This window comes from Macrotis lagotis, chromosome 6, assembly GCF_037893015.1.
Source record: "Macrotis lagotis isolate mMagLag1 chromosome 6, bilby.v1.9.chrom.fasta, whole genome shotgun sequence".
Classification (NCBI taxonomy): domain Eukaryota; kingdom Metazoa; phylum Chordata; class Mammalia; order Peramelemorphia; family Peramelidae; genus Macrotis; species Macrotis lagotis.
This window is the reverse complement of record NC_133663.1, coordinates 190158325-190177137: the sequence shown is the minus strand read 5'-3', so window position 1 is coordinate 190177137 and position 18813 is coordinate 190158325. Positions and strand designations below refer to the sequence as shown.

At 33.2% G+C, this 18813-nt stretch overlaps 1 protein-coding gene across 1 annotated transcript in view; it reads left to right on the top strand.

Moving 5' to 3' along the window:
- The window catches only part of SLC5A7 (solute carrier family 5 member 7), a 42398-nt gene that overhangs the window by 13362 nt on the left and 10223 nt on the right, over positions 1-18813 (top strand). The window contains exons 4-5 of the mRNA XM_074192666.1: positions 3309-3457; positions 14646-14789. Of these exons, the coding sequence (XP_074048767.1) occupies positions 3309-3457; positions 14646-14789 (293 nt within the window). The remainder of the gene's footprint in view (positions 1-3308; positions 3458-14645; positions 14790-18813) is intronic.

The following is an 18813-nucleotide window of genomic DNA, read 5'->3' as shown; positions in this document are numbered from 1 at the left end:
CAACCTAGAAGATGATGTTACTATCCTCATTTTTATTAATGGAAACTGAGCAAGCAGTTTTAGTGCAGGATCACATAGTAACTTTCTGAAACTGGATTTGAACTCTAGTAATCCTGACTCTATACCAAACATTCTATTTACTGTACTATCTTTCTCTATAGAGATACCTAACTCCCTCTAAAGCCTTTCTGTATTTTTTTAAATATGTAGACAAAGTGGGTGGCTAGTTGGCACAGTGGATAGAGCACCAGCCCTGGAGTCAGGAGTACCTGGGTTCAAATCTGGCCTCAGACAACTAATAATTACCTAGCTGTGTGGCCTTGGGCAAGCCACTTAACCCCATTGCCTTGAAAAAAATAATGAATAAAATAAAATAAAATAAAATATGTAGACAAAATTATAATTATACACTATTGCAATTCCAACTGAGACTTCACAGTGAATTCACCTAATTGAGATATTTGAGACAAGTTATAAATAAAAAGTCAATTTATAGTTAAAGTGTAGGGACAGGCTTTCCTAGAATATTATAGAAAATAAAATAGAATTAATTCCAAAAGATTATGGTTAGATATGAATTTGTCATCCTATAGCATCAGTGTGGAAAAATAATTAATCATTTGTAAGGGAGGTAGAGAATAAAGCAACAATGACAACAAAAATATATATTGAAGAAAATGGCCAGAAAGCTCAATTAAAGCTTGAAGAAAGTTACCAAACTGAAGATATAAGAAAAATCAATCAACTAATTTCTTTCCCAATTTTTGAACTAAAGTTGATATTTTTTCCTTGTCATTTAGCCTTCTTTTGGATTTTCTGGCCTCCTTTCAGTTTAGGTATTCTCTTTAACCTGATATTCTGATGAACACATAATCCAGTTGGTATGAGATTTCCTTTCAGGGACAGGTGGCAGTGGATAGAGTAGCAAATCTGGAATCAGAAAGACCTGAGTTAAAATGTGACCTCAGATACTTAATAGCTATGTAATGAACCTGGGCAAATCACTTAACCTTGTGTGCCTCAGTTTCCTGTAAAATGAACAGGAAAAAGGAAATGGCAAACTATTCCTGTATTTTTGCCAGGAAAATCCCAAATGAGGTCATTAAGAGTTGGATATGACTGAAATGGTCAAACAACAATTCACTTCTCTAATAGAGACAGATCTTAGATTCTCCTCTTACTGCTCAACTTTTGTCTATTTTATCATAAATCTTCAATAAATATGTACTTACATTTACTAATCAGCCATAAAACACAGTTCAAAGCAAAAGCATTTAATTCTTTAAATTACTAAAAAAAATAGTAATGGCATGTCTCACATTGTCATACTTGGATCTCACTTTCCTCCAACTAAATCAGTGGGAAGAATGCGCTGGAGTACATGCCTAGAAAGGGTACTCATGCTTCTCATGCTGTAGGGTTGATATCTTCTAACAATTTCATCATATTGCTCTCTCTGGACCAGCAGTAGTAGCTGTTACCTACTGACACTATACTGGAATATGGCACAATGCTTCTAGTCTTTCCCAATGAATATTACATTTCTGAAATAAATCTGTCTCTTCTTCCTTCCCCTTCTATTTTTTCTTTTCTTTCTTCTCTTTTTCTTTCACCCTGATACTATGTCTGGGCATGTTATCTGATTGATATCCTTGTAACTTAGTTTTGGTCCCTTCTTTATTATCTTTTCATAGCAATTTATTCTCATTTCAGTTATTTCATTATCATTTCAGTTCCGGTCTAGAAGGTTGGTGTGACCAAGAAGACTCTCCCCAATAAATACAAGTTTACTTCTTTTTAGCTCTAGCCAGAGGCTACAAGCCACTATACCCAGGTAATGAAAGGTAAATTGAGTTTGTTAGACTGATTACCTTTCTTTTAACCCTCATTTCTGAAGTTGAAATCACATACTTTTGTTACACACAAATATGACTTAGAGTTAGAAATTCCTAACATCTCTGACTCTATATGTAAAATAATTTGAACTAGACCAAAAGGTAAGTGAATAAGAAAATGCCCCTCCATATGGATGGAATTTGTATCTTTGTTATTTATAGCTGACAATAGTAAAACCTCAACCATTAGTGCTATATTTTGGACTGCAAGGGGTAGCTAGATGATGCAGTAGATAGAGGACATGAGATCAAATCTGGCCTGAGACACTTCATAATTACCTAACTGTGTGACCTTAGGCAAGTCATTTAACCCCATTGTGTTAAATAAATAAAAACTTTTTTGAAGCTTTGTTGTCTCCCTTTATACACATAAAAGCAGAGATAAAGTAAATTCTTAAAATTAGCTTATTACAGGGCCAAATAGGAATTTTTTTTGAATGATCCACTCATTTCAATTAACTATGCTCTTGATGTGAATACTTAGGTGTTTACTGTATGATAACAGATAACTTTAAAAGAGTAATTGTTACCATATAAGAGTGCAAAATATCTCATTTGCATGTTAACATTAACATTAGTCTAATGTTAATCTTTAAGAGAATCACAATTTCCAAAATTTTTGCAACAAAAAAGTCATAAAGCATAATTTATTTCTAAAACGTACCTAAATTTTTATTTTAAAGACCCTTTAGAGCAACAGATGGTATTTTTTCTATTTTTTGAGAAATTACTAACTAGACAAGCCAACTTAAAATAGTTGCACATGCATTAAAATTATGTGAAAGGAAAATTTAATAACATTAATGGCTCCAAGAGCACTTCCATTTAAACCTCAGTGTTATCAATAATGATGGCTATTGTTTATATAGTTCTTTAATGTTTGCAAAATACTTTATATATATACACTAATCATTTTATCTTCACAACTCTAAGAAATAAGTATTATTATCATCCCCATTTTACAGACAAGGAAATTGAGGCAGTCTATGTGACTTGTCCAGAATCACATAGTTAGCAACTGTTGATACAGATAAAGATACCATCACTTACAGAAAATAATTTTTCTCTAATAAGATGAATTAGAAAGAATGCTGAATTGAGTTAGAAACCCTGCATTCTGATATTGACTCTAACTATATACTACTTCTGTGACTGGACAAGTTGCTTTCCTCTTTTGATCCTCAGTTCCTCATCTATGATGTGAGGTTGAACTAGAAGACTAGATATTCTCTAAACTCCTTTTTCTTTCTAGGTTTTATGAAACTCCTAGGTTTTATGAAAATAACTCACATATCAAACTGCACAGAAAATAAAATCTAACTGTCCTTTAAGCTTAACTCTTTTGACTACCCATGATCTTGAAAAGAAATACAACTCATAATACCTCAACTACAATATTTTCTTTCCCTTCAGGTGCAACCATCAGTGTGATTATTGATATCAATATAAATATTTCAGTTATTGTTTCTGCCTTGATTGCTATTCTATATACCCTGGTGGGTGGACTCTACTCAGTTGCCTACACTGATGTTGTCCAGCTCTTCTGTATCTTCCTGGGATTGGTGAGTTTGGCCAACTCTCTTTTTTTTCAGCATTAAAATAATAACACAGTCAACTAAAAGTCTGTTGGCACATGGTTATTAATACAGAAGTTAACATTTCTGCTTTCTTTAACAATGATGTCAACAATTTTCTAGTCATTTTACAAAACAAAATTGAAACAAAGATATGAACTTAATTTGATATCCAAGAATTTCTTAGGCTCTTCGGAATTCTAATGTTTTTCAATAGTGTAGCACCAAGTTTTGGAGACTATTTTGCTTCTCACATGGACTCTGACCCAAATTCAGGTATGAAACATTCTTTGATGTTAGCAGATAGTTACTATCTTCAGAACTTGAGAGAAATTATCTTCTGCTAACTTGTTTAGTTTTCTTAAGCAAGTACCCTGAATTCACCAAGCATTATTTCAGGTAGCATCATAGTATCATTGTGAGATTGAGTCCATCATTTATTATATATGATTTGCTTAGGGGAAAAACTGTACCATGTGAAAACATAATTATATTCTTCTCTTTACTCTATATCACTTCCTATTAAATATAAGACAAATCTCTCTGAGAAACATAAAAAAGGTTCATTAATGCTTTTGAATACCAACATGCTTTTATTGTTAATTCCTGTAGAACAATTCTGTGTGCAGGCATGTTTCTGCTTATTGCTTTCAAATTACTTTAGAGAATTGAAATTAAATACTATGATTATGGCTTTAATAACAGTTCACATGCAGGTGCCATGAGATTACCAAGAATAAATACACAAAAAGGCAGACTCAGAAATTACAATAAAGGGTCAAACCCTAAATCTTTTATAGTATATGTCAGTACTTTGATTATATGATCCCAACAAAGTGAATTATCACACCATGTATAAAATTCACAACTCATTAATTCACAGTATGATCATTGTCCATATTTTTCCAGGCATAGTTCTCTGTGAATCTTATTCAGGGTCCTTTCTTCTCATAAGACCATAGAACTGCAGCTGGAAGGGACCTCAGAGGACAACCCTTTCCTTTTACATATGAGGAAACTGAGACTCAAGGAGATTAAATGAGTTTCCCAAGATCAAATAGAGAATATTAAAAGCAGAATTTGAACCTGGATCTTCTTTTTCCTTTTTATTCATCATCTTGTAAGTTTTTCATAGTGCTTTCATTTTCATACCAGCTATCTAGAAGAGAAAAAGAAAGGAATTGAGATTTAAACCAATCTGAGTCTAGCAGGTAATAGAAATTGGCTTGACAGAGGAATATTGAAACTAATGGCTAAAATCAGTCTTGGAGCTTAGGTGTGGACTTATTCATTGTTAAGTGGGTAAGGATTGTGATGTCTTCTCTTCCATCACTATAGATTTTATTTTCATCCTTGAGATTTTTATTCAACAAGGTTTTACATTGATCTTAAGATGCTTTAAATTGTTCAAGTTCTCTTTTATTAATATTTTAATGGCATCAATAAATAAATTTCCTTGAAAATTCAAGGCTTTTACCCACCACCAGCATAAACTTTCAAACCACAAAGGAGAAAATAAAGAATTAAAAATGAATAAACTGGTCATCCTTCAGGATCAAAAAGAGATATGCTGTGTAAGACATCCTTCTCACTTGCATTTTTATCAAAGGGGTGGAGAATTTTTCTTCCAAGGGTATTTGTATATTTATAAGCATCATTCATCTGCTATATTTGGTCAAAAAACTCCTAGATTTATTGAATTTCTAGTCCTACCTGTAGTTGCTGTGGCAGGGCCAGATCATGGACAGATGTTCTCCACCCCTGCTTTACCAGAATCATTTCACCCCATGACCTGATCTTCCTAGACTTTATCTGAAATAGGCCTAGCTTGGTAATGCTATATGTCTGCACTGGTGCTGGCAATGGATGACTGGCATTGTTTGTAAGAAAAAAAGAGAGCTTAGAATGCATAATTATGAAAATTAAATAATGATATCACAAAAATGAATGAGCAAAGAAGTCTGAATTCAAATACAAAAAAATGTAATACAAGTGACGGGGTTCTGTATTCAAATTGTGCATATGAAAGTAAAATTATGGAAAATGCTAGTTGCTAATCTACAAGCAACTGACTCACTTAATGATGTCATAATGCAAACATAGCAAGGCATTCCTCTTCCAGTATTCAATAGTCTGCTACTTCAGAGATTGCTCAATTATCAAATTTATATTTCCCCTTCTTAGGTTGTAGTTATATTAACATAAGGAAGAGGGGAGAAATGGGAAAGGTGGAAAATTAGATGATGAATAATAGTATAGTGGGGAGCTAGGTGGCACAGTAAATACCACACTGGCCTTGGAGTCAGAAGAATGAGAGTTCGAATCCAGCCTCAAAGATGGAATACTTAGTAGCCCTGTGACCTTGGACAAGTAAGTCACTTGACCCTTATGACTTGTATCCAGAGTCATCTCCAGTCATCCTGGCCACTAGATTTAGATGACTCTGGAGAAGAAAATGAGGCTGATGACAGCACAACACCCCCTCTTTCAAATTCAATTCATGTGTTTATCAAGGAACCACCTCCCTGATGTCATATTCTTTTTAGGAGTGAAGGACAAACATCATCAAAAGGTAGTGAGGACCTGAAGTAAAATGACAATTAAATGGATAGTAGAGGACATTTGTGAGAAATATTGTGGAGATTTAGCAAAGAGAAATTCAGAAGTTTAAATTTTGTAGTTTTGCTTTAGAGTTTCAAAAGCCTATAAAACATGTAGTTTATATGTCAAATAGACATTTGAAGGTGTAAGTTTTGAGGGCAGGATTATGTCTGGAGCTAGATACAGAGAACTGGAATACATCTATATACAGAACCTCATAGAAGTTAGTAAGATTACCAAGTAAGAGTGTAAAGAGAAAAAAGGGGGGAGTTCCTAGGACAGAACTTTAGAAGATACTATAGTTATTGCATATTACATAGTTGATGAGCCAGCAAAGGAGAATATGGAGTACACATTAATTACATTAAGAAAAGACCCAGGGGTGGCTAGGTGGTGTAGTGGATAAAGCACCAGCCCTGGAATCAGGAGTACCTGGGTTCAAATCCGGTCTCAGACACTTAATAGTTACCTAGCTGTGTGGCCTTGGGCAAGCCACTTAACCCTATTGCCCTGAAAAAAAAAGACCCAGAAGAATGTATCACAAAAACCTTGAGTGGAGAATATCTGTAAAGAAATGGTAGTGATCAGTGTCAAATGTTGCAGAGGTAAAAAAAAAAGTTGAAGATGAAGAGGAGGACATTATATATGGAAATTAAGTGTCTATTGATAAATTTGGAGAGAGAGAGATTTCAGTTAATAAATGAGGTCAGGGGCAGCTAGGTGGCACAGTGGATAGAGCACCAGCCCTGGAGTCAGGAATACCTGAGTTCAAAACCGACCTCAGACACTTAATAATTACCTAGCTGTGTGGCCTTGGGCAAGCCACTTAACCCCCATTGCCTTGCAAAAAAAAAATTAAAATAAAAAGAATGTCAGAAATCATATTGCATTTAGGGTTTGGAAGAAAATTAAGGAAGTGGAAAAAATGTTTGTAGACAACTGCTTCAAAGAATGTGACTTAGAAAGTCAAGAAAGAGATAGAATGATAATTAATGATAATGGTAGGATCTAATAAGAATTTGTTCACAGATTAAGATAGTCTAAGAAGAAATGTCTTCTTCAAATGGTCCATCCAAAATTCAAATAGTTCTAAGTTTTAGAAAGACTTTCCTCTTATTGTACTAAAATCTCTCTTTGCAACTTCTACCCATTGCTCCTAGTTCTTCATTCTGAAACCATGTAGAATGTATTTCCTACATTGATAGCATTTGAATTACTTAAAGACAACTAGCATGATCCCTACCCCCATCTCATCAACATGTAATGTATTTCTAATTGCTTCACTCAATCCTTTGGTTGGGACCCATATGGCAGGATGTGCAATAAACTTACCAACCTGCTCACCCTATTTCTCCTGCATAATCTTCAGTTTGCCAATGCCCTTCCCAAAATGTGGTGCTCAGTAATGGACACAATATTTCAGATGGTAACCAACCATAATAATAGTAAGACCTCTATCTACCAAGAGACGCTGTATCTTTTAATTTTGTTTAATATTAACAATTTTTTATTTCTGTGCCATTTATTTTTACTTTTAATTGATCCACTTAACCTTGACCTTTTTAAATTTTTGAACAAATGATTTCCTAGATGCCTTCTTCATCTAGTACTTATACTATTATATTTATACTATTATACTTATATTACTTGGTACAGTTGACCAAATGTCAATTTAGACTTTTATCTTATCATTTTTTCTCTACTGCTCAACATTTCCTATAGAATTATAGTATTCCATTACAATCATATTCTACAACTTGTTCAGTCATTCCCCAATTTATGGACATCTCCTCACTTTGCAATTCTTTGCCACCACAAAAAGAAGTGCTATAAATATTTTTGTACGTGTGAGTCCTTTTTCCTTTTCTTGGTTCCACTGGTTTTGTTTGTGTAAAAGTTTTTTTAGGATATGGACCTAAGAGTGGTAGTGCTGGATCAAAAGGCATACATAGTTTTATAACCCTTTGGGCATAGTTCCAAAGTGTTCTACAGAATGATTGAATCAGTTTACAAGAGTGAATTACTGTCCCAGTTTTCCCATATCCCATCCAAAATCTAACATTTTCCTTTTGGTCATGTTTGCCACTCTGATGGGTGTGAGATGGTGCCTCAGAGTTATTTTAAATTGCATTTCTCTAATCAATAGTAATTTAGAGCATTTTTATATGACTATAGATACCTTTATTTTCTCAACTGAAACTGCCTATTCATATCCTTTGGGCATTTATCAATTAGGGAATGACTTGTATTCTGATAAAGTTAACTCAGTTCTCTATATATTTTATAAATGAGTCCTTCATCAGAAACACTGATTGTAAAAATTATTTCCCAGTTTTCTGGGTTTCTTCTAATGTTGATTACACTGGCTTTGTGCAAAAAACTTTTTAATTTAATGTAATCAAAATTGCCCATTTTTGCATTTCATAATATGCTCTATTTCTTCTTTGGTTATAAATTCTTTTCTTCTCCATGGATCCGACATATAAAATTATCCTATTTGATTTATGGTATCATCCTTTATGTCTAAAATCATGTATACATTTTGACCTTATCTTGGAATAGGGAATGAGATTTTGTCTATATCTAGTCTCTGTCATACTATTTTCCAGTTTTCTCAGAAGTTTTTGTTATATAGTGAGTTCTTATTATAGAAGCTGGAGTCTTTGGGTTTATCAAATAAAAAATTACTATAATTATATCCTACTGTGTCTTCTATATCCCATTGATCCACCACACTGTTTCTAGGTAGTATCAAATAATTTGGATGATTGCCATTGTATAGTATAGTTTTAGAACTGGTTTGACTACATCCCCCTTTACATTTTTTTCATTAACTCACTTGACCTATTCTTGTTTCTCCAGATAAGTTTTGTTATTATTTTTCTAGCTCTGTGAAATTATTGTTTGGTAGTTTGTTTGCTATTGCAAGACATAAGTAGATTAATTTAGAAATAATTGTCATTTTTATAATATTAGCTCAGTCTACCCATAAGCAATTGATATTTTTCCAGTTTTTTAGATCTGACTTTATATTTATGAAAAATATTTTGTAATTTTGTTCACATAGTTCCTGGATTTTTCTTGGCAGATGGATTCTCAATTTTTTTTGTCTACTAGTTACTTTATATGAATTTCTCCTATCTCACTGCTGGGTTTTATTGGTAATATATTGAAATGATGATGATTTATGTGGGATTGTTTTATATCCTGAAACTTTGCTAGAGTTGTTAGCTGTTTCAAGTGTTTCATTAACTGATTCTCTAGAATCCTCTAAGTATACCATTGTATCATCTGCAAAGAGTGATAGTATTGGTTCTAGTCTAATTCCTTCCATTTCTTTTTCTTCTCTTACATTTCTAGTACAACATTAAATATTATGGTGATAATCAGAATCCTTGTTTTGCCCCTAATCTTATTGAGAATTCTCCAAGCTTATCCCCATTATATATCAAGCCTTAGGTTCTGCTTATCATTTTAGGGAAATCTCATATTTATTCCTGTGCTCTCTAGTCTTTTTAATAAGAATGGGTGCTATATTTTGTCAAAAACTTTTTTCAGAATCTATTTTTTCCCTTTTCATTGAACTTTTATTTAATTTTTCCAATTACATGCAAAGGTGATTTTCAACATTCATCCAATTGCAAGTTTATGAGTTTCACATTTTTCTACCACCCTAACTTTGCCACCATGTTGGTTGGTGAACAATGTGGTAAAAGTTGTATATGTATGATCGTATTTAACATAATTCCATATTAGTCATGTTCTGAAAGAGGAATTAGAATTAAGAGGGGAAAACACCATGAGAAAGAAAGGAAAAATATAATAAGTTTTTTAAAAGTTTAAAAAATAAACATAGCATGTTTTGCTCTGCATTCAGAATCCATAGTTTAATCTCTGGATGTTGATAACATTTTCCTTAACAGATATCTCAGGATGTGTTCGATTACTAAACTACTGAAAAAAGCATAATCCATCATAGTTGGTCATCTAACACTCTATATGTACAATTATGCCAAACACAGATTCATATTAATCTTTTTATAAAAGAAGAATCAAATCCAAATGGAAGGGGGAAAAATTAAAGAGAAAAAATGACAATGCCTAACAAAACTTATAAAAATCGAGGATAGTAAGTTTTGGTCTGGATTTAAACTCCACATTGCCTCTATAGATGTGGATGGCATTTTCCATCACAAGTCTTTTAGAATTGTCTTTGATTATTGTACTGCTGAAATGAACAAGTCCATCATAATTGATCATCACTCACTGTTGTGGTCAGTGTGTATAATATTTTGGTTCTGCCCATTTCACTCAGTATTAGTTCATGTAATTTCTTCCAGGCTTTTCTGAAATCCGGTCCATCATGATTTCTTATAGAACAAAAGTGTTCCATCACATCCATATACCACCATTTGTTTAGCCATTCCCCAATTGAAGGGCATCCCCTCAATTTCCAATTCTTTGCCACTACAAAAAGCTACTAAGAATATTTTTGTACATGTGGGGTTTTTATCCATTTTTATGATCTCTTTGGGATACAGACCTAAGTAGTGGCATTGTTGAGTCAAAGAGTATGTACAGCCTGGAGATTTTTTTCTTAGTGAGTTCATTGATGATTTATTTTTTTTCTAAAATGGGTTTTTTTCCCTTATTTTATTTCCTCTTCTATTAATCTAGGCAATTTATATTTTGTAAATATTCATCCATGCCATTTAAATTTTCACATTTATTGGTTTACAATTAGGAAAAATATCTCTGAATTGTTACTTTAAATTCTTCTTCATTGGTGGTGGATTCACCCTTATGTATTTGATATTGTTTATTTGGTATTTTTCCTTTTTATTAAATTAAATTAACTGAAGTTTATCTATTTTATTGGTCTTCTTCAAAAAACAACTCAGTCTTATTTATTAATTAAGTTGCTTTTTAGCTTTCATTATTTTCTTTGATTTTCAAAATTTGTAATTTGACATTTATTTGAGGATTTTTAATTTTTTCTACCTTTTAGTTGTATTCCTAATAAATAGATTTTTCCTTCTCTATTTCATTTCTGTAAGATATAAAGATATAAGATATAAAATTTCCCTTTAAAAGTATTTTGACTGCATTTCATAAGCTTTGCTATATTGCCTCCTTATTGTCATTCTCTTTGATTAAATTATTGTTTCTAAGATTTGCTGCTTGACCCACTAATTCTTTGGGATTAGATTATTTAGTTTCAAATTAATTTTAGTCTATCTTTCCATGGCTCTTTGTTGCATATAATTTTTATTGCTTCCTATTCTGAAAATATGTATTTACTATTTCTGTCTTTCTGTATTTGATTGAGGTTTTCATTCCTTAATTAATACATGGTCAATTTTTGTGTGAATGCCATGAACTGCTGAGAAAAAAAAAAGTATATTCCTTTTTATCTCTATTCAGTTTTCTCCAGAGGTCTAATATATCTAAATTTTCTAAAATTTTATTGACCTTCTTAACTTCCTTCTTTATTTTGTGGTTAGATTTATCTAGTTCTAAGAGAGGAAGATTGAGATTACCCACTAGTCTTGTTTTGCTATCTGTGGCTTCCTGTAACTCATTTAGCTTTTCCTCTAAGAATTTGGATGCCAGACCAATTGGTGTATATAGGTGCCTGATATGATATAACATTACTTCATGGTTCATTTTAGCAAGATGTAATTTCCTCTTTTATGTCCTTTAATTAAAAGAACTTTGACTTTTTTTTTCCTGTTTGAGATCAGGATTACTAACCCCTGCTCTTTTTTTTTTTACTTCCATTGAAGCATAATTTATTCTGCTTCAGCCTTTTACCTTACATTGTATCTATGTCTCTGATTCAAATGTGTTTCTTGTAAATAACTTATTATTGGAATCTGGGTTTTTTTTGTTAGATTCTACTTTCCAGTTCTATTTTATGGGAAAGTTTATCCCTTTCACATTCATGTTATATTTACTAACTGTATTTCCTTCCATCATATTTTTCCCTTGTTTATTCTTTTCTTTCTTCAACCCTATCCCTTCTCTTGTTTACCTTCTGAGCACCATTCCTCAATCTGCCCTCCCTTCTATCAGCCCTCCTTTTTTTCTTTCCCCTTTCCCCTCCTACTACTTCTGCCTTCCCTTTTATCTTCTCTTCTATTGGTCCCTTCTTCCCCTTTTCCCTCCTACTTCCTACAGGTTAAGCTAAATTTCTAAACTCAAATGAATATATAAACATATAAATATATATATGTGTGTGTGTGTGTGTGTGTGTGTATTATTTCCTCTTTGATATAAATCCAATGAGAATAATATTTTTAAAATGCTCAACCCCTTCCTTTACTTTAATAGGATTTTTTGCCTCTTCATGTGCTATGATTTACCCTATTCAGCCTCCCCTTAATTTTTTATATCACATCGAACTCACCTTATACCCATACTCTCTATCTAAATATACTCTTTCTTACTGCTCTAATAGAGATATAGATCTCAAGAGTTCAAATATCATCTATCTGTATAGTAATATAAACAATTTAATATTATTTAATAACATTTTTCCTATTTGATTTTTTAAGCATCACTTTGTGTCTTAAATTTGAAGATAAAATTTTCTATTCAACTCTGATCCTTTTATCAAGAAAATTTGAAAATCCCCTATTTCATTGAATTCATCATTTTCCCTTCAAGATTATACTGTTTTGCTGGATGGTGGATTTTTGGTCATAGTATCATATTCCAGCCCTCTGATCCTTTAATGTTGAGGCTGCTAAATCCTTTTTAAATCTAACTATGGATTCTTCACATTTCTGAATGCTTGCAGTGTTTTCTTTCTGATCTAATAATTCTACAATGTGACTACACTATTACTTTGTGTTTTCATTTTGGATCTCTTTCAGGAAGTGATGGTGAATTCTTTCAATGACTATTTTACCCTCTGATTCTAAGATAGCAAAGCAGTTTTCCTTGATAATTTCTTGAAAGCTGTTGTCCAGGCCCTTTTTGTTTTGATCATGGCTTTCAGATAGTTCAATAATTCTTAAATTATCTCTCCTGTATCTATTTTCCAGGTTAGTTATTTTTCCAATGAAGTATTTTATGTTTTCTTTTACTTTTTCATTCTTTTCATTTTGTTTGACTAATTATTAATGACTCATGGAGTCATTAGATCCTATCTGTCCAGTTTTAATTTTTAAGGAATTTTTTCTTCAGTTAGTTTTTGTATCTCCTTTTCCATTTGGACAATTCTCCTTTTTAAAGAAATTTTTTTTTCAGTGGGGTTTTTTTCATTTGATCAACAGTACTCTTTAAGAAGTTGATTTCTTCAATTTCTGTGCTTTCTTTTTCAAAGCTGTTGATTCTTTTTTTATAATTATCCTGCATATTTCTCATTTTCCCAATTTTCTTCTATCTCTTTTACTTGATTTTTAATATATTTTTGAGCTCTTCCAAAAGTAAGTTTAAGATAAATTTCTATTCCCCTTTGAGACTTCACATGTGGTCATTTTCCCATTTTTTTCTGAATTTCTATTTTGATCTTTCCCGTTGCAATGTAACTTTCTTTGGTAAGGGCTTTTTAAAAATTTTTTTACTCATTTTTTAAAAGATGAGCTCTGCTCCTAGGCACAGGAGCTTCTTCTTCTGGGAACTAGTGGTCTGACTTTCCACACTGGGGCCACAGGTACTGACAGCTTGCCCACTGTGCTAGTATGGCCTAGTCTTATCACATCTAATTTGCCAGGATTCTGAGGCTCACAATTTGCTTTTTGTGTTGGAGTTTGAGGCCTTACAGCTGTCTTGCTGAGTCAGGATTGGGGGCTTCGATTTCTGATCTGTACTGGGGCCAAGAATCTCCCACTGGCACCCCAGTGCCAGTCTGTGCTGGTTTGTGTTCCCCTTTCACCCAAGGGAGTCAGACCTTTTCCTGAAGTCATTCTAAAACATTTTATGCAGTAACATTTTTTCACTCCATCTTTTTGAGGATTCTTTGCTTCAGAAACCATTTAGAAGCTTTATTTAGCATTATTTTTGAGGGAAACTGGGAAGAGCTCAAACAACTTCCCAGTTTCTCTCTATCATATATGCTATGCCTCCTCAAGTTCTTTTATTAATTTTTCTTTTGCTAACTAATTTTTACAACTTATTTTAAATGTGTGTTAAAATTGGGCTTGATTGACAGTATGGAGGAGGAGCACTATCCCAAATTAAAGGTTTTGTTGTGCTGCTTTATTCAGAAGTAATTCTGGGAAGTCTATATGTTTTTAGTGCTTCTAAGGAGGTTTTCTTTGGGGAGAGACATAATCATTGCTTTCCAGATATCTTCTCTGGTCTTTACCCTGTAAGGACCCCACTTTCTTGTGACAGGAAGGACTGGTGCTCCTCTATATCCTGAAACTGCGACCCACAAATTACAGTGGGCAAAGCATCAAGGTTGTGCACCCAGTGCCAGCTCAGGGTCCCCTATAATCTCTTTCTGACCAATTGTCCAACTCCCATACTATCTCTGGAATGAGAGGTCCTTTGAAGTTAATACTGTTGCTGTTTCAATCACCTGCCATGGGTACTGTTACAATGGTTTTGGATTTTTTTGTTACAGTGGATCAGCGTCCCTTTTGCAATGTCACATCATGCTGTTGCAGACATTGGGTTCACTGCTGTGCACACACTTTTCCAGAAGCCTTGGCTGGGAACTGTTGAGGCAGATGAAGTCTACACTTGGATTGATAATTTTCTTTTACTGGTAAGTGATATCTTATTCACAAATAAAACACCTGGCTTATCAGGTTTTTGGCATAGGAGATAACCGACTAAAAGTACCTAACTAAACCAGGTGGACTAGGAAAGCCCACATTCTGTCACCTATCAGATGGGCTTAATGAAGCATCAAAGATATGTGGCAGCACGGTGACAATAATAAAGAGCAAATCTTGGCTTGATGGAGTTGACTGATGCCAAAGTTAGAAAACAAGGTCATAGACAAGTGTAATAACTTCGGCTCTGAGATTCGGCTATTCTTATACATAGATGAAAAAGACAGCTGTCTACACATTATCATTTAAGAGACACCAGAAGACACCCTTGCAATTATTTTTCCCACCAGTCTATTATAGTACCCAAAATCTCACAAAGCCTTTTTGGGGAAAAACACAAGAAGACAATATTACTATATAAATGTTGGTTTAAGAATTTAACCATTTATAAAATTCACTTGCCAGAATAGGCAGAAAGGCAATTAACAGTGCCTTCTGGCATTGGGAATGAATTTAAAACCAGTGATATTTGAGGGACTAGGAAGGCTGCTAAAAAGAGAATTTTTCAAGATTGTTTTCAAGGATTAGTTTCATGAAAATTGCTAGGTTGTCAGAGAAGAAAATAAGGAAATTGGGGGGGGGGGGGGTAAGAGGAAAGAAAAGAATTGAAGAAAAAAGGAAATCAGCCTGCTAACCTAGGGCTCTGCTCATATCAGGAATGAAGGGGCATGTTTTTAAAGGCATACAGATACGCATGACTTTACTAAATGCTATTTGTTTACAAAAGAAATTTTATTTTGGAAAGCAGATTTTTTTTAAAAAAATCTCAGTTTTGCCAATGAGGTAGTCACCTTAATGATGTGGTCATCTTTTAAAAAGAAACCTTTATTTTAAATTCTTAATATGATTAAATTTAAATTCTTTTGAATTTTGGTGACCTTCAATTTTTTGATAAAGGATTTAAGTTGCCATATATCAGAGATATCTAAAATAGAATCATGGTCCTTAAAGGATTAGGAGAATAATACATTATTGTTCATTTTTCTTTTTGCTTACAAAAACAAGCATTTGACTCCATTGAACATGACATATTAAGATTATGTCAAATTCCTTGATGGAAAAAACAAAAACTTTTGAACAGCATTGGAGCTTGTAAAAATAATGTTGTTTATCAGGGGAGGAAGCATTTAAAAGAGAGGAAACAACCTAAGCAAAGTTAAGTAGGTGTAACAGTAAAATGTATCTTAAAATGGCAGAGAATTTTACAATTTGCTTGAGCAAAAAAGGATATGGTGTGAGTAATATGAGATGAGTGGAAAGGTAGGATGGCACTAAATCTTAAAAATCATGGAAAGGGACAGAAATTTTATTTAAAAGGCAATAAAAAGCTACTGAAATTTGGGGGGTTGGGGGTTTTGATTTGATTTTCCTGAAAAGCAACATGATAATATCAATACATTTTTTAAAATTACTCTTTCATGAGGAGGAAGAAATTTCCAAGGAACGACAGGGAGCAGTGAGGAGTTTTGTTCATGTTCAAATTGGACTAGATGTACTCTGAGATTTCGTTCAATTTTGATATTCCATAATTCTATAAAAATTGATAGGAAAGACCCTAAGGTAGACTAAAGTCCCTTAGAAAGTAAGAGAAAACTGGATAGAGAGGTATATGAAGAAAGAGGTAGAAAGATCTCTTGTGAACAAAGGAAAAGATGCTGAGGTACTAAAGAGCCTTGTTAAATCTTCTTAAATTGAATTGGACTTTTTAGTCTGGAGAAAAGAAGACTTGTATGTTTGGGGGGAGGGGAAGGCTGTCTTAAAATAATTGAAGGCCTATTGTGTAAATTAAAATTAAATTTATTCTGTTTTGACTCAAGAAAAGCCAAATTAGGATGAATTAATGGAAATTTCTCCTCTATAATTCTTTTTTTATGTTTTTGCAAGGCAAACGGGTTTAAGTGGCTTGCCCAAGGCCACACAGCTAGGTGTGTCTGAGACCGGATTTGAACCCAGGTACTCCTGACTCCAGGGCCAGTGCTTTATCCACTAGGCCACCTAGCTGCCCCTGGAAATTTCAAAGAAACAGATTTTAGCTAGAAGTTAGAGATGTGGGAGAAAACCATGTGACTATAGAAGCAATTAAAAAGTGTAATTCCTGACTTAAAAGGAGATGGGTTTTGAAGAACTTCAAGGAGGGGTCAACTGATTGTTTGCCAGCTCTGATAGAGTGGGGATTTCTTTTATATATAGAAAAGCCAGGTAAGTTCCCTAGCAATTCAACATTCTTGTGATTTGATTCTCAGTAAACTAAAGTACAAGACCAACTGAACTTGTTGATAGGTTTAGTTGGAAGAGTAAAGAATAAAAGATTTGGAACAACCTCTCTGCAGGTAATGAAAGGAACTATCGGTAAGGGTAAGACTGAAAGATTTTCATACATCAGCAAGACTCTCTGCTGTTAGTGAATTCAATGAGCAAAATTTTATAATTTTTCCAGTGATGTTTAGTAGCCATTGAGCAGAAAAGTAGAAGTCAGATGGCAGAGTTACTAAGGAATAAGTATTCACAGATGCAGGACTATATAACGAGAAGGAATGTAGAAGTTCTAGAATATCTAATGAGGCAGAATGGCAAACCATAGGGTCGAGATTGGGTATAAAGAAAAGCAAAATTATATTGGGAAGATGGACTTTGAGAAATAGGATAACTCAAGAAGCAAATGACACAATAAAAATGAGGAATTGGTTATAGTACCTATGAAAGAAATTGAAAAAAATGAAGTTTTTGACTGATAGAGTATAATTTTTAGAGTTCTGGATACTGGAGTTAATGCAAATATAAGAAATGATATGGTATAACTTGAGTGAAATGCAGCTGATATAGGGTAGAAAAAAGAGGTAATGAGTTAAGGAAGTTAAAAAAAACTTGTAAATCAATTTGCTAAAGGGGTCATCACAATAAAATTTGAAATAATTATAGAAATGAATTATGGAAAAAAAATGTCTGGATATTTATATCTATATCATCTTCATAAGATATGTATATATTTTAAATATAATAAATATCTATGAGTATATCACAGCACAAGGTGAGAGAAAAGTTACTATAATCAAGTGGTTATCAACAAGCATTAATTAGCTACCTTCTATAAGCCAGATACTGGTTCATGAACTGGGGACAAAATGAAAAACTAAAAAGTCACTCGCAGCTTTATGGGGTGGGGGGGAGATAATAGGCAAAGAGCTATGTTCACCCTCACATATGTATGTATAAATATTTATATCTACAAATTTTGTATATATGACTGCAGAAAGAGAGAGCAAGCAAAACTATCTGAATAACTAGAACAGAATTATCTATTTAAAGATGTCTTCAAAAAAGTCTGTATAGTATAATAGGTAGATGCCAATTTTAAAGTAAGGAAGAATCCAGTTCAATTTCTGCCTTCTACTTGTATCAGCTTTGTAACCACGGGTAGGTATGTCATTTAATTTTTCCATGTTGCAGGCACACACCATAACTATAAGTTACAAAAAAAATTGCCATTCTGCATTAGTAGAAGTGTTTCCAGACCAGGAATTCCACATGTTGATGAAACCACAGATCTCAGAGCACACATGCCATCATCAAGCTATATTTGATGGGTATACACATCTCTTCTATAAGAATAAACTTATCCTGCTCTAGAGTACTTCACCAACTAGCTAGTGGTACACTTTTCCAACAATAGTAGAGGGAATTGATAAATTTTTTTTATTATCAAGTGCTTATTTCTTTATCAGTCATATGAAATGTGTATTACTACAAAACTTCTTGATGACAAATACTGTAAAATATCCAAGTTTACATCTTCCCTTACATTAGTCACGTTTTCAATTAGCTCCTTCCATTTAGGGAGGTATTTATTGCCTCTTGATTAGGTAGAGATGTGCTCTAATCTAATCAACAGTGAACTTGTAAATCATTCCTTGGGTGGTTTATGATCTAGAAAGATTCTCACAGAATGAAATTTTA